The sequence below is a fragment of the Aristolochia californica genome, unplaced genomic scaffold, assembly GCF_029961685.1.
Source record: "Aristolochia californica isolate CCGP_79_NKW_82.1479 unplaced genomic scaffold, dmAriCali1.0.hap1 SCAF_9, whole genome shotgun sequence".
In the NCBI taxonomy this organism is placed as follows: domain Eukaryota; kingdom Viridiplantae; phylum Streptophyta; class Magnoliopsida; order Piperales; family Aristolochiaceae; genus Aristolochia; species Aristolochia californica.
The window spans coordinates 4451919-4467907 of record NW_027182290.1 but is presented as its reverse complement, the minus strand read 5'-3'; the positions used below and the strand labels follow the sequence as shown (position 1 = coordinate 4467907).

At 39.6% G+C, this 15989-nt stretch overlaps 3 protein-coding genes across 8 annotated transcripts; 1 reads left to right on the top strand and 2 right to left on the bottom strand.

Annotated features, from left to right (window-relative positions):
* Window positions 1-2780: 2780 nt before the first annotated feature.
* Window positions 2781-4247, top strand: LOC137940239 (protein NODULATION SIGNALING PATHWAY 2-like). The gene has a single exon (XM_068785186.1). The coding sequence runs from the start codon at window positions 2781-2783 to the stop codon at window positions 4245-4247; it is 1467 nt and encodes a 488-aa protein (XP_068641287.1).
* A 1310-nt stretch (window positions 4248-5557) lies between these two features.
* LOC137941202 (uncharacterized) lies at window positions 5558-11359 on the bottom strand. 6 transcript variants are annotated; one of them, XR_011110374.1, is made up of 6 exons: window positions 11108-11359; window positions 7551-7628; window positions 7227-7433; window positions 6702-6806; window positions 6007-6085; window positions 5558-5886 (listed from the first exon to the last, which is right to left on the bottom strand). XR_011110374.1 is itself a non-coding variant. In XM_068786513.1 (4 exons), the coding sequence occupies exons 1-3, from the start codon at window positions 11351-11353 to the stop codon at window positions 7275-7277; spliced, it is 483 nt and encodes a 160-aa protein (XP_068642614.1). In that variant the 5' UTR covers window positions 11354-11359; the 3' UTR covers window positions 5558-5886; window positions 7227-7274. The 6 variants fall into 6 exon arrangements, 4 of the variants coding, with proteins under 4 accessions (XP_068642614.1, XP_068642618.1, XP_068642615.1 ...); XR_011110375.1 differs by lacking the exon at window positions 6702-6806; XM_068786513.1 differs by lacking the exons at window positions 6007-6085; window positions 6702-6806.
* Window positions 11108-15984, bottom strand: LOC137941200 (F-box/kelch-repeat protein At5g15710-like). The gene is made up of 2 exons (XM_068786512.1): window positions 13192-15984; window positions 11108-11332 (listed from the first exon to the last, which is right to left on the bottom strand). Exon 1 carries the CDS (start codon window positions 15792-15794, stop codon window positions 14688-14690), a length of 1107 nt encoding a protein of 368 aa, XP_068642613.1. The 5' UTR covers window positions 15795-15984; the 3' UTR covers window positions 11108-11332; window positions 13192-14687.
* Window positions 15985-15989: the final 5 nt, after the last annotated feature.

Here is a 15989-nt window from a genome sequence, read left to right as displayed (position 1 = left end):
CTTTCGTTCATTTGATCATGAATAAATAAATAAATAAAAAATTGAAGAACGATCAAACCCATCTCATGGATGTCATTGACATCCAAGTAAGTTTTAGGGTTTATCGTTTTTCTTCCAATTTATTTTTCATTAATGTATAAAAAAACTAGAGTAGATTCACGGCGGATGGCAATTATGTCTTGGGATTAAGTTTAAACTAATGCTAGTGGTTCCAAAACAATTGATCCAATATCAAAAGAAAGATTCTTTCTTTCATCTTGTCTCAACTTACTTCATTTTTTAACACTAAATTAGCTCTAGATTAGTGGCAAGCATCTTTCTGCTCATATATGAACTAAAAAGCTGCAACTTGATCTGTCAACTTAATCACTCACTAAACCCTGCAAAGGAAAGAAGAAACAAGGTGATTTCCACTTTCAATACCTGGTAAATGTGGGGAGGAAGACGAAATGGAGGAAGATGAGTGAGGAGTCAACTCTCACAAGAATGAGACTTATGAGAGGCTTCTTAACATGACACATGGGATCTTTATTTTAATGATTTTAATGGTCATAGTTAATGATTTTAATAATCCATATTGCACAAGAGTGATTTGATCCATGATAGTACACCATGGTGAGCAGGCCAACCATGTACTTTTTGGGTTCACACTGTAATATTGAAGGAATGGAGATTAAAATTTGATTATGGGTCATTATCATCTTCTCCACCAAAACTCTAAGTTCCATTGTGATGATTTTAGAGAAAAAAGAAACTAAAGAGAGAGAGAGAGAGAGAGACCATCGATGGTTTCTTAAGAGGCTTCATCTCTATAATCCTCAGATCACTGTGGAAAAACTGGCATAAACTATTGATCTCTCTAACCCATTTCTAGTCTCTAACTCTGTCCTTGCTCCGTTTTGATCAATCTCCGATGTAGAAAAGCCAATACTATTAGTAAGAAAGAAGAGATTAATAAAAATAATCATACGAAGAAAAATGTCCAATCGTCGTGTTCCTTGTTCCAATTAGTAAAAAATCAATCTTCCCTCATCTAGGGATTAAACATTCACTAACTGACCTTTCTTTTGCAGTTCATGAATAATTAAGTATGATTACATCGTCCTGTCAAGATCACAATTCCTTTAATCATCAGTTGAATAAGATTTTTTTTTTTTTTTTTTTGGGCGGATACCCATCAAGTGAGGGTTCAATCCGAACCATGATTTGCTAATTAATCAATAAAAAACATAAGCAACTAGTCTTATAAACACAGTAAAATTTTGCCTCAAGAACATCCAAATGAAACAAACAATACCTAGTGATGATAGAAATGAAACCCACAAACAGAATGTTTGCTCTCACAACTTGGACTCCCTCTAATTTGATCTCTAAACTAAGAATAAATGACCAATGAATAGGTTCATACCATGACAGGTCTCTTGTATTCTATTTGAAAGTCAAAAAAAAAAAAAAAAAAAAAACAATATCGCATGCTATATACAAGAATGGGGTTTAATGCAGGCTTTGGCAGACACAAAGCTGGAGGTCTGATGTCAAAGAATATCCAAGAATATGCAGAGTGATTAATTCAAAACAAGAGTGCTTAAATTAGTTTAGTGATGTCACTAAGAATTAAAAATCTTCGATTTCCAAGTTGTTGCTTTACCTACCAATAAGGGGCTTAGACATGACATAATATTAACAATTAAGCATTGTCCACCACAAATCAGTTTTTTAATCACCAAGCGGAAGCGAGTTAATAAAAATAAAATAAAAATTTGACCATTATTATTCCCAAAAACCTAATATGGATTTTTGGGTAACTGTAATGGAATATGGATATAGAGAGAACCATGCAGGTGTCAGTTATTAAAGAGAGCATCTTTGTAGATTTACTTTGATATAATACAAAGGTATTTGTATTATTTTAATAAAAATTAAGACTAAAACTAGGACTTAATTTTTTATTAGGTTTAATCTTTAAAAATATTGAACCTTCAAGAAATTGATTAACAGAACCATGATATTCTCCAAGAATATGCCACAATCTCATTATTTGGGAGTATAATCTACACTTTCAGTTTCTAGTTGTTTATTTCCACTTCTAAAATTAGTGAAGGAAGCTCTAATTAGCTAAGCTTTTGTAGGTTAGTGGAAAGTAAGGTATCTTTTATGTTTAAATTTTGATGAAAGAGTGAAGGAAGTATTAATTAAAAACCCAGAACATTGAACTGATCATGGAGGTTATGATCAGATGAGCAACGATCGACCATGGAAATAGTGGAAGAGATGGTGGACTTTGCAGTAGCAGATTGCGTCTGCCGGCCGATTGACCGCAGCAATTCTTCTCTTTCCACCTCTCTGCATGTTTCCGACCCACCAAACAGACGCAAGCAACCGTCCGGATCATAGAAACATCCACGGAGGCCGACAGCCCCCCTCTGCCGGCCGGCTGATGTCACTTCCGCTCCGGTCAACCTCCGGAACTCTTCCCCTAACGGCCACCAAGACGTGATGCACGTAACTGATTAGAAACAAAAAGAAAGAGCAAAGTGTAGTTTAAGCGGATTGAGATTTCACTTTGATGATTTCTAACTTGCTGTTAATTTAATCTCTTCTTCACTACTCACGACGAATAAGATAAGGAGCCTAGGAAGTAGTCCATTTCATTTGGACTTTGGTGCTATTGTTTTTCTTAATCGCCTTTACTTATCCGTCTCTTTCTTCGACCTCTTCTCTCTTCCCGCCTTTATATAAGCTGCGGATCTTTCTTTGTAATTCAAGGATAGGAAAAAGAGATGGAAGAAGCAACTGAGCTGGACTTGTCCGGCTCCAGCACCACCACCACCATGGACGAGGATGTCGCCTGGAACAATGACTGGTCGCCCTTGGTCGATTGGGAGGCGCTCTCTGGACCCGATGACTTCCTGGGCTTGATCGAATCCATGATGGGTGATCAGGAGATGGAGGATACGGACGAGTGGCCGTTGTTTGATGGAAATGGGATGGCGGCCGCGGTCGTCATGCCGGAAGTGGAGAAGATCGTGGAGGAAGAGGAGGAGGACGTGAAGGGGTTGAGGCTGGTTCATCTGTTGATGGCGGCGGCTGAGGCGCTGACAGGGGTGCACAAGAGCCGGGATCTGGCTCGAGTGATATTGGTTCGGCTCAAGGAGTTGGTTTCTCCCAACGCGGGGACCAACATGGAACGCCTCGCGGCTTACTTCGCCGACGCCCTTCAGGGCCTGCTCGACGGCGCCGCCGCTCCCTCCGGAAAACAACCCTCGGAGCCCCACCACAACCAGAGCGACGTCCTGGCGGCGTTCCAGCTCTTACAGGACATGTCGCCGTACGTCAAATTCGGCCACTTCACGGCAAACCAGGCAATCTTGGAAGCGGTAACGCACGATCGGCGGATCCATGTCGTCGATTACGATATCATGGAGGGTGTCCAGTGGGCGTCTCTCATGCAGGCCCTCGTGTCAAGGAAAGACGGCCCACCGGCGCCCCGCCTCCGGATAACGGCGGTGACGCGCGGCGGCGGGGCGGGGAGGAAGTCGATTACCACAGTGCAAGAAACCGGCAGGAGACTTACAGCTTTCGCGGCGTCGATCGGGCAGCCGTTCTCGTTCCACCAATGCCGACTCGACCCAGACGAGAATTTCCGGCCTTCTGCGGTGAAGGTGGTGAAAGGGGAGGCGCTAGTGATCAACTGCATGCTCCACCTACCGCACGTCTCCTTCCGCTCGACGGACTCCGTCGGGAACTTCCTCGCTGGCGGTCGGGAACTGGGGCCGAGGCTGGTGACGCTGGTGGAGGAGGAGATGGGTCCCAACGTGGGTGGCGACGCCGGGTTCGTGGCCCGATTCATGGACTCGCTGCACCATTACTCATCGGTCTATGACTCGCTGGAGGCGGGGTTTCCGATGCAGGGGCGGGCGAGAGCATTGGTAGAGAGGGTCTTTCTGGGCCCGAGGATAGCGGGGACGTTGGCTCGGAGTTATCGGAGCCGGACAGGAGAAGAATGCTGGGCAGAGTGGATGACGAGGTCGGGGTTTAGACCGGTTGGGATCAGTTACTTCAATCGTTGCCAGGCGAAGCTCTTAGCAGGGCTATTTAATGACGGATACAGAGTGGAGGAAATGGGAGCCAATAGACTTGTTTTGGGCTGGAAATCTCGACGGCTGCTTTCGGCATCGGTTTGGGGCGCTCCAGTAAGTCCCACTTCTTCACAGACTACCCCTCCTCATTCCGATTTTCTTAATTAGACGGAGCCGGAGAGGAGACAGACATTTCTTGTCTGTTATGAATCATCTATAAGAAAGGAAAATGGAGGAAAAGAAAACTGGGAAACAACTTGGGAGGGACATGTAATCCGCCATTGCTGCTCATCTTTTGATAATTTAAGCTTCTGCTGATAATCATCTCTGATCGTCATTGGTTATATAAAATTCCGCTTCGACAATCTAGTTCTGATGCAGATTGCCTAGTATTTGGGAGTTTAATCAAGCTGATAATCTTCAGTTAAAGCCTCATTATTATCTCTTTCTTCTGCTAATTTACTGAATTGCAGTGTCCTCATAGCTTTGACAAGCAAGTTCATATTAAAAGATTAAACTTTTAGTCTCCTACTTGGTTAGAGATAGGATCTGCTTACTCTCCTGCAGTGTCCTAATGATCACTCTACGATCAAATCCAATAAAATCAAGAAAGATAAGCTAAAAATAAATTAAAATTTATTTGATCAAATTCAATAAAATCAAGAAAGATAAACTAAAAATAAAAATAAATTATAAAATAATTTGAATCGTATGTGGTGGGTCCACTAAGATGGACATACTGGTGTCTCCACCAAATGCAGCATGGGATTCAAAAACAGATTAAAGAGTCACAATAAGGTGAAATGTGATGGTAAATGAGAAAGCAGAATCATTAACTCAAATTGATATCTCTAGTTTGTTTTTATTTGATATCGAATTTAGGTTCCCAATAGAGTGAAGGTACTAGAAAGAGAGACTCACATATTGGATTCTGGTGTTGTCATTGGAGTTGAGAAAAAAATCAAACAGGGAAGAGGTGGCATGATATTAGGATAATAACTCCGTTGTTTATGGTGAAGATAATCAGGGAGAATGACAGGAAAACTCACTTTCAGCTCTCCTTGGGGTCTAGTCCGTGGAGAGAGAGACATGCACACGAAGGCACTTGCTTTGTCTCTTCTTACATCATATTGCTCAGGATTCAATTGGGTGAAGTCCGCTTCAGTAACTGTGGGGCAGTTGCTGTACTTCCTTTATGTAAAGTTGGTGAACATAAATTGAACAGATCAGTTTGAAAGGAATAGAGATCTGTGGGAACTAGCAGAAATTTTTCACTCGGGCCTATGTATGGAAAAAGAGAAACTTGATAATATCTTCATAAACAATTTGGTGATATAAACACAATATATTCTATATCACTTTTTAAGATTCAAGAATCTTTTGTACGGACATATATGGATTACCTTCTGAGAGCTACCTTTTGGATTTTGATAGAACAACTTTCGTACTTCCTTAACTTCCAAGAGAGGTTTCCTGTTTTCAACTTTTTGTCTTTTCACCTGTTGTACATGGTGGTAAAATGCAAACAAAAAAGGCAAAAAAGAGTTGCTATTCAAGAAATAGAAGAGCAGTTCAATGTAACAAACGAAAGTAGCTTACAAGATTCATTACAAACAAGCTCTCAACAATCAAGCAAAGTTCTACTTTGAGAAAGAGAACTCCTGTATCTCCCTGCCAAGTTGCCTATGAACTTGTTTAACCACAATGACTGAATCTTCATCCTTGTCAGCACAAACTGAATTGTTCACTCATCTGCTCAATGAGCAAATGATTAAACATCCAAACTGATATACTTATTCTGCTGCATCTGCCACAAACCATCTTTAATGCATGACAAGCCAAAAAATTCACTTGTTTAATACAACTTTGCACAAGAAAAGAGGCCAACATCCATCAATATGTTACTTGAAGGGGATTGGAGGAATACCACTGATCTAAAGTGCATTGAAATTTCCATGATGCTTTAAAAACTTGGATCTTCTTCATGATGGGTAAAGGGGACCTCTCTATACAAAAAAAGTGCAATCAATATCAATCTGATTTTTTCATTTATGGGAGGGAATAAACATTTTGTGTTAAAATATGAATGGTGACAGAAGGTTCCTGAAGACACATACTGCAATTGTGACTAGCTTTACCAGTGAAGACTTCAGGGTTCTCTTTTGCCCCTAATTTTTCATCCTCTCGATATCCTAGTGGACACTGAGGGATAAAACATCACTGAAGACATAAACAGCTTTTAGATACAATTGTTTTTTACTATTCTGAAAACGTTAGAGGTGATAAAAAGCTGTTTTTAATTGAATTTCTCTTCAGAAGAAAAATATCACAAGACTGATTTTAAGAATTTGTAACTTCCATGAGGAGAACATTCTCACATGTGTTTTAGCTTGAAAAAATCCTCATAAGTGGGGAAGAAATTTCATGATTTCGGCTAATAATTTTGAGACAAACTGATCCAACTTCTAAGGCTACAACTAAGAAACTAAAGAAAAAAAATTTATTACATATATTGAAATGAAAACTGGAATGTGTACACTCTCCATTATTACATTATTCCCAAGCAAATATTAACTAAGGGCCTTTCCCTCATCCCCGTAAATGCAAGAAGTAGCTTTTTACCTTGCAAAAAACACCCTTCTCTGACGAATGGGAGAATCTTTAAAATCAATGACAAGAAATGCATTGAGATCATTTCATCCCACTTCCCTGGCTGGCTTGTGGACACTGCTTCACCAACGAAGAGCACCGATTTACCAACTTTAGCAACCGCAAACATGAGAGGGTATATTTGCATTCGTGTTATTCAAATTCAGGATTATATTTATATTATGGGTGCTACAGTGGTTATTAGAACTTCTAAGCAGTACCTCAGTGGGATAGATTACATGCTAGAGCCCTTCAAAACCTATTTCAAGTCCAAAAGGAGATGCTAATCACTCAAAATGTTGGCATAATATCATTGCAGGGTCAAATAAATGCTTCTAAAGATTTTTGAAGACCATATCCAGTGGAACGGATCTAAAAAAGATCGATACAATTGTTCCAGGGGGCTGCAAATGCATCCTCTAATTCACCTTCAGCAACAATCAGAAACAATAATATACACCTGCTCTAAAAGGAAAATCAGAAAGGTGATGTGCTCACCTTACTAACACAAAGCAACAACCAACTTGACTATAAATTGAAATGCCTTCACTTGTTCTGCGTACAAATGATAGATCTGGCTCTTTCTACAGAAGAATCTCCTCGTTTTATTATGGTCTCAAGCAAATCAACCTTCTCCGCCAGCGCCTCAACATTCGTATTAGCTGATTGAACCAATTTGTCAGCAGTCTCCAATGCAGAACATAGCTGTAAAATTCAAGGACATATGCATGGGTTACAGACAAAGACACTTTGTAGGCTTGTAGCATCAAAAGCACTGAAAATGAATAGCACATTAAACAGATCCACTCCCAGCATACTTACCTTCAGGGTTAGTGCCGTCCATGAATGATCAGAGGGCTCCATCCCAGTCAATGCCTTTTTTAGTTCATAATAATTTTTCTAGAGTGATAACAGAAGGAAAAAAAATCAGAAAAACAAATAAAATGGAAGTCATAAGAGTGTAGATAAGCAAATAAGTTTTATTCAGTTGAAACATAAAGACCACGTCAGCTTCAAGGCACATCCCGCCAGAATTGGTAAGCCCACTTGGTGAAGAAACAAGCAAAATGATTTAAGAAATCTTAGCCAGCAAATCACGACAGACACCCATTCTGTCCCCAGTACAAAACTTTAAGAAAGTCATCTGTCTCTTTCGAGCTTAGGGTTTAGCTTTCAAGTTCTTTAGCTCTCCGCCATTTGATGATCATCATCATCATCATCATATCACCTGAATCATTTTGCTCCATGTTGATCTGTCATTTTCTTATCGTTTTATTAAGGCCACATTCTTCACTTCTTCTCTCAGTACCACCATCCATGCCATTTCCCTTTCCCCATACTTTGGCTCTGCCCTTTTTAACCACTCCCACTGAATATAGCCAAACCACCTCATACATATCTCACTTAGTGTCTCATCTTTGATACCACTCCTGAGAGTTCTAGAACTTGTGCATGCATAAAGGAATAGAAAGAAATATGAAAATATCTAAACAGTTCTCAGAAAGCTCAATCTAAGTGTGCATAAAAACAATGAGATCAGTTGTTTATAAAGAACGATAGCTCCAAAATACCATTTCCTGTAGTCTTTGTATGAGTGGGTTTGCTCAAGCATCAAAACATGTTATTAGACGTAAATATCTTTGTTGTGTTTTTTTTTTTAATGAAAATGAGAAATTTATTAAGAGAAGAGGAAGCTACATTACAACTAAGGAGGCACATTCTCAACAAAGAGAGATTGAAGAGAGGTGCCTCGATTAGCTAAAGAATCAGCCAAAGAGTTGGCTGAACGAAATACATGGGAACAAGAGCAACAAATAGAAGCTACAATGTCCAAAATCGAGTGGTAAATCGTCCAAAGGTGCCAAGGAGGTTCAGCGGCTGTGGAGCACCAGCGGATCACATTCTGAGAGTCTCCTTCAATGAACCTCCTGGACAATCCATTGGTGCAAGTATTTTGCATTCGTGCGTGTACTCTTAGAGCAGTCAGCAAGAGTTTCACAAACACATTTAGCATTAACAGATAGATACAAGTATTTTGAACAATTTACAACTGATCTAACAAGATAAAATTCCTTTTATTTTTCAAAAAGTTTGCTGAAAAGTAATTACTGGGCCCAGAGGCTTAGAGATCGAAGGAAAGAAAAATGTCATATGCATGACCTTCTTATAAGAAGATTATGATTATGAAGTCTAACTGAAATACAGATGGTCACAAACTTGTTTATGTGCCATAACAGAAAAAATAAGCACTTTACATGCTTCTTTGACATCTACTGATCAATAAGATTGAAACCTAGAAAAACACAACATTATCAGATCAAGGCCATCATTATGCATGCAAGCATTTTATAAAAGATCAAAACAATTGGAGCATATGAAAATGTTTTTGGTCCTTGCCTTGCCTCTTTGAGAAAATGATTTCAACAACATGGCTAACAATGGGGAAAAATTTCTGGATGCTATCCTTTACAGCCATAATTTGGAATATCTAGACAGAAAGAAACTGACAGACCATTGAGATAAGCAAACGTCCATGGGGAAAATTAGTGAAGCAACATTTAACTGTCTTTTATTTTGGGCATACAAACTTCATGGCACTTCCCATCTTCCAAGCACAGTTATAAGAAGTTGGAAGGATATCATCAACTAAGTTGACCAGAACATTTCTAATCTTCTCCTCATCCTGTAGCTTGGCTAACTCTAACACTGATGGCAGCACATGAGGCAACCCCAGCCCAGTTAGAAGGGGGAGCCACTGGGGACTCGTGGAGCAAGATTTTTCTTGTTTAGCCAATGTGATGTCACAGTGGCAGAATTGAGAGCCCTTCTCCAGGGTTTGCAACTCTACACTAGAACATTCCAGGCCCCTTTTGTTTTAGAAGGGGAATCTGCAGTGGCTATTAGTTGAGCCAAGGGGGAAAATGCCCGCTGGCCACTTGTATTTTTTTGGTGAAATTGAAGATATTTGTATAAACTGGAGAAGTACTTGGTCCCATACTCCTAGGCATTCCAAAAGCACAGTTGACACATTGGCAAGGGAAAGGGTGGCTTACAAGCAACTCGCAGTCGGCATCCCTCTCCCTCTCCAAGTTGGTTTTTTTTTTCTTGCCTCTTGCTTTCCTTGATGCCATGTTTTTTACCATATATAGATACATACAAGTTACATGTATACTTACACATATATGCATATACAAGTAGATATCAACTTAGATATAAATGGCTGATTTTCCAGCAGTACATAAGTAACATAATAACAGCATATGTTAGAGTTCCTAATTATAGAACCACAAATGGTTCACTAACGGGGCAGAGACAACACAATAAATTGAACCTCTCATTATAAAACATTAATGCCTATGAAAAGAAAAGTAAAGACTAATGTTACCAATAAAATTATTTTCAAAGCTCAAACAGATTTTAAAGCAAAAAATAATCCAATGCATGTCACATGGTAATCTTAGATGTCTAAATAAAATTTTGGTGACAACCAAATGTGGGTCATAAACTCAATTAACTGAGCTATGCACAAAGAGAAATTTCTATGGTGACAATCAAAATGAATATCCAGACAAACAAGCATGGCCATCTTGGCTGAAAAATCCCTTCTTCTATATATATTTGAGACCTTACTGGAGAATTCCTAGCCATTTGGATTAATCTTCTGCATTGATCTAGTTAAGTATACAACTTTAGCAGCACCACCTTAACCTATAGTCCTCATACACAACACTTGGCTATACACAGTAATACTCCTGATCAGAAGAGTAGTTTTGCTAACTAACCCACCCACCGCCACCACCACTGAAGGGAGAAGCAAGACCTCAAGCCCCAGAAGGAAGAGATAAGAGGTTGCCAAACAAATGATTAAAAAAAAAAATGTGTGAGTGATCCTTTAGCCCCTCTCGCCCATCAGATAAAAGTTTTAAAATTCTTTTCCACTAGGTTGAGTTAGTTGAGTTAATTCAATACAGAAGCACTTAAAAATCATTATGCACAGATCACTTCTCCATTCAAATAGGACGTATTTCGAATTTAAAATACCCTCATACACTTAAAATGATAACTACCTCCACGAAAGCAAGAACGAAAAAGCATCTCAACCGGCTAAATTTCCATCAGGTAGAAGGTAGAAGGTAGAAGGCAGAAGTGGAATACATCAACGGATCAAGACAGGGATAGAATTAACAAAAACAAGTACAACAACTTCAACCATAGAACTGTAATTGAGACAGGCAAAAGAGAGAAACAAAATAATCGGGCGTTATCATTACCCCGACTATGATGGCGTGACCAGTCCATGAGATTTTACAGTATTAAGTCAAAACGGAAGAAGAAAAGACCATTCTTTCAATCTGGAAATGAGAAGACAATCGTAGTACCTCAAATAGATGTTGGAGTTGAGACGGTGAAACAGGCTCATTGTGATCTACAGCTGACGGAGGAGGAGGAGGAAAAGAAGGTTGGTGCTCCTCGTTGGCGTCACCAACGTCAGCCAATAGATCTCCTACACAAAGCAGCGGCCCTCCCACACCCCTCATTATTTCTCTCTCTCTTCGTCCCGCTGCGTTTCCTTGGTTTTTAGGTACTCGATTCGATGGCTGGTCCTGCACCAGTAGAACTGACATCAACCAGCAGGGTTATTTGGTTCTAGCTTTTTTTTATATATATTTAAAAATTAGTATATACATTAAAAAATAAGGTGAAGTTTGTTTGGAACCCTGAAAAAGACAAAAAAAAAAAAAACCGAAAATTGGATATTATTATTCAAAAAATAGTTAGTAATATAAAATTTTGATTATTATTTTATTTTTATTAACTATTTTTTATAATAATAATCAAATTCTCATTTTTTTTCTTTTCTAAGGGTTCATCTAGTTACTATAGTGACTTTGGGGCTATTAGTGGTTTAAATGCCATATGCAACTAGAAGAGTGTATATTTATAATGATTATAAATGGATGTTGGCCTCAAAATCCTTTTTGATTAAATTTTGAAGATAATAAATATTTGATATTTATAATATATTTTTGGCAGAGTTTGGACCCACAACACCCCTATTCCAATGGAGGAAGTGCATTCAAAGTTGGGAAGAAAAGAATCAAGCAAAAAAACAAGAAATGTAGAGGCCTCCAATGTCGATGTGGCTGGGATTCAATTGCTAAGAGGCCTGGCATTGGAATGTTACTAGTCTAGCAATCAAATGCTGATAGCTTAGAAATGAATTGGTGAATTTTGAGTCTTGATCCCACCAAGTTAGTTCAACAAACTTTGTAAATGATCCACCATTTTCATCAATAATTCGAAACAAGAATTTTAAGTATTTTCTTATGCTTTTTTATCGAGGATTTGATGATTTTTTCAAGAGAAATTGATTTCTAAACCTAATTAAAAAAAATAGATTTTTATTTTTTTATGAGATTCTCCACATCATTTCACCATAGCAACTAACCAATGTAACCCAAACCCTTTTCCAAAGCATTTCATACTTCGAAATCATCTTGAAAAGTTAACTTTAGTGAGTTTTAGTTGAACTCGTGCTTTAGAAAAAAAATGCTCTTTTATCTAACAAACTATTGAGTAGTTGAGAGGTTGACATCCATAGAGATGGCTAAAGAGAGGTTGGGGAATGGGAATAGAGGGGAGAGGCCAAAAACCTAACTTGCTTTCAAGAAGAAGCTAGAAGAGTTTAGAAGCCCTCCCACCACCTTGCCCACTCCCCTTTTTTCTTCTGCAGGAAGAGGGTTGATGGGTCTCCTCTCTAGCTTCTCTGGAAAGAGAGACAATCAGAAGGAGGAGGAGGTCAGCAAGAAAAGAGCAGGGAAGGGACGGCCCCGCTCCTGCCCTCCAATGTCAGTCAGAGCAGAGAAGGGTTTAACCAAAGGAGGAGGTGAATGGGCTCTCTGCTTCTTTCCATGCAAAGGCAGAAGCAATAAGCAGTGGTCTCTGCTAAGAAAATTTCACAAACAAGTCTACCAAAAAAAGAGAGCAAATATATCTAGGACGGAAGCAAAGTCCAAACCAACAAGTAGCAACTAAGCTCTCTCCAAAATCATATCTTAGTGTTTTAGAAAAGAAAGCCCATATTTTTTCTTTACATGTTTGTCATGCAAATACCACAAATCTGGGGGTCATATGGTCCCTACCTCCATGGAACCTTATTGCCCATCCTCTGAGGATGATTCCAGGCAAATGTACCTAATGTTGAATGAACCTTGTGTCCTGTTAAAGTCTGAACCATGTGCATATAACCCCATGATTTGGAAGGCTTGCCTCCAGGAAATAACAATTTACTTTCAAACACCTCAATTTCATTTTTAGCTTGCATTTTTATCTAACACAAAAACACTATTACTTCATGAGTAACTGTCAAAGAAAACCCAATCAATGCTGACATCTAAAAAACGTGCACCACAAAAAAAAAAAGATATGAGTATACTCTTCAAACCAATTGAGTAAGACTCACCAGTCACCACCTTCTTACCCAAGTAAACACCTCCATACGCCTCAGAAGCTTCTGTATTCTTCATTTCAGTTTCGGGAACAATGCAATGTTCTTAAACTGGTTCATACCTCCATCAGTAGGTAATATCTCCACTTCCAAATACACTAACATGTCAGAGCCTGACTACTAGATGATCACCATGAACAGCATCCCTTCAGACTTCTTTCACAAAATTTCGGGTCAATCTCCAACTTACAATGTAGTTGACAGCCAGCAGATGAGTGATCATCACTGTTTGTCACCAACAGTGACAATTCTTTTTGTGCCTTCATATTTGACAATTCTCAGCATTTTTAAACCTCACCTTTGTTCACTTCCATGTCCAGAGACATAAAAAAGCATCAGGAACCAGTGCTACTCACTATAATTAAAACTTGTACACTGGTAGTTTAATTTTTCTCAATACCTCAAATAAACACCCATTGAAGTCCTAAAGTTGAGGGAAGCCTCACATCAACCCAAAACGTATTTGCCCTTGGTTAACTCAAGAAACCCTAAATAACTATGACTTATCTAACTGATGATTCAAGTCTTAAACTCAAATCCAATATAAGCAGGTTATCTCATAATAAGGAATGGTATGCCATCTTTTGCATTTCTCCAGTCTTCAAAGTCCATACCAACAACAGTCAGAGATTCCTTATCGGAAGCCCTGTGATGCGTCAATAAGCTTCTGAAAGAATTTTAAGGTCTGTGTTTGGTAAACTAATTTAAAATATTAAAAGTTAATTTTCCCATGAGAGGTTGTTATTGTTCAGGCTTTCACCCAGATCATCTTAGTAGCTCTCACTGTAAGTGCCAAAATCCTCATAGCTTTGGTGTCTTATCCACCAGAGGCTTCCTAATCATTCACTGTCCTTGAGAAAAGCATAAAAACCAAATCTTTTACAGCTGCTTCAGTGCAACTACAAACAGCTAAGCAGAACTGTCAAGAGTTGTTACACAAAGGCTTCTGAGATACCTTAAAACTAAATAATTCATCCAAAACTGCCAAAGATCGGTGGATTTTCAAAACTTCCAAAAATGACGGCGGAACATGTGAGTGCAACTTATTTTGCATACTAATATCCCCTTATATCCCAGATGTTATTTAATAAAAAAAAAGTCAACAGATTCATATATTGCATTGTGAGGAATGGATCGAGGTCAATATATGGTGTGTGCCTATTCAGGTCAATATCTGATGTGTGTGCCTATGTACATATGCACCTAAATATTTGTACGGTGAACAAGTTAAAACTTATGCACAAAATAGCTTTTGAACACAATTAAAGGATTCAACCTACACTGTTCTTCACCCATAAGTTAAATTATATATGTAACAGATAGAATGCAAAATGGCAAGTAAAAAAGGATCAGCCCCACATGCACCAGTCTATTTATGTTGGCTAGGACTGAGGATATGGACCTACGGACATGAAAAGATAAATCCCAAAACACTGTTCCACTCTGATGACTCAAACCCTTGCTGACAAGCTCGGCTCATAGGGCAACCCAACCAGATTATTCCTTCCTATTGCCTGGCATTGACTCCCACCACATGCATTGTTTTCCGGCACCCACTCCCAAGACCGGTCCAACAAATTGTACAGAATTGACTGCCACCCTCGGTGTGTACTAAAGCACAAAAGATCTCCATGACCCTGACACTGTACCAAGATCGAGTGGGGTGAATGTATATCCTTCAATATATAGTCTGGCATAGATCCTATCTCAACCCATTCCAAACTCCCCCAAATAAGCTCCCAAATGCAAATGTTCCTAGTTATATAATCCTCCACAATCTTTCCAGTCAAAAGCAACCTTCCCCTGCATATAACCAACGACAAGCACCTCAGATCTCCCGAAGGCATTTTCACATTTAGATCCATCCATTTCCGGTTCTCCATATCATATGCAATCAGACGGTAACCTTGGGACGTATTAACAGGTGTCGCCAGGCAATAGAAGAAACCATCGTACCATATTGCGTGAACCACGAACCAGAACTGCAAGAATTCCTCACTGGAACGGCAGTGATAGGTCCACCGGCCCGTTCTGGAATCGTAAAGCTCCGTGATGCTCTCACTGGAAGCCGGCTCGGTGGTCCCCGTGACGAGTATCTGATAATAATCCGAATCCTTGTCAGCAACCATGCCGACAATGTCAATTTCGCGAATTTGGGACATCAAGGGTAAAACCCTTTGGGACGAGGTGACAGGGTTACACACTATCAAGGTAGGGTGATCGGAACTACGGTTACGGAAGCAGAGGAGACCGCCGGAGGAGGCAAGGAGGAGTACTTGGGTGGGATCCAGGGAACACCACTCGTAGAGGGGGAGATTGTTCCAGCGGTGTGCCCCCGGGCTGAAGGCTGCCACAGAGAAGTGAGTATGGTAGACGAGGAACCAGAGGTTCCTGGGTGAGATCTCCCCCCAGAGATCAAGGAAAGAATTTGATTTCAGCAGCGAATTCCACTGCTTACAGACACAACGACAGCTAAGGACAGAAGAGAGAGGGAGGAGCGCAAGGACCCGCTCCATCAATTCATCCGGCAGTTTGTACCAAACGCTCCTTTCCACCATTCCTTTCTTTTGTAAACAAAACTACACCAAAATCAAAACGGAGAAAAACCCTAGCTATAGATTCGTCTATAAATTGCTTCTACAAACAGAGAACGGGTCGATATTTTGCAACAGGAAGGGAATTCGGATGGCGATTCTGAGCGATTGTTAGAAGGAAAGAATCACAGAGCCAGACTCGCCACCTCTCTTTTCTCC

What these genes read in the sequence shown, in the direction of transcription:
- LOC137940239 (XM_068785186.1), top strand. Translation starts at nt 2,781, where the DNA reads ATGGAAGAAGCAACTGAGCTGGACTTGTCCGGCTCCAGCACCACCACC.
- LOC137941202 (XM_068786513.1), bottom strand. Translation starts at nt 11,353, where the DNA reads ATGTCAGTTCTACTGGTGCAGGACCAGCCATCGAATCGAGTACCTAAA. An exon ending in AACTCCAACATCTATTTGAG is followed by an intron (nt 7,629 to 11,107) that starts GTACTACGATTG and finishes TTATCACTCTAG; the next exon opens with AAAAATTATTATGAACTAAA. An exon ending in GGACGGCACTAACCCTGAAG is followed by an intron (nt 7,434 to 7,550) that starts GTAAGTATGCTG and finishes TGAATTTTACAG; the next exon opens with CTATGTTCTGCATTGGAGAC.
- LOC137941200 (XM_068786512.1), bottom strand. Translation starts at nt 15,794, where the DNA reads ATGGTGGAAAGGAGCGTTTGGTACAAACTGCCGGATGAATTGATGGAG.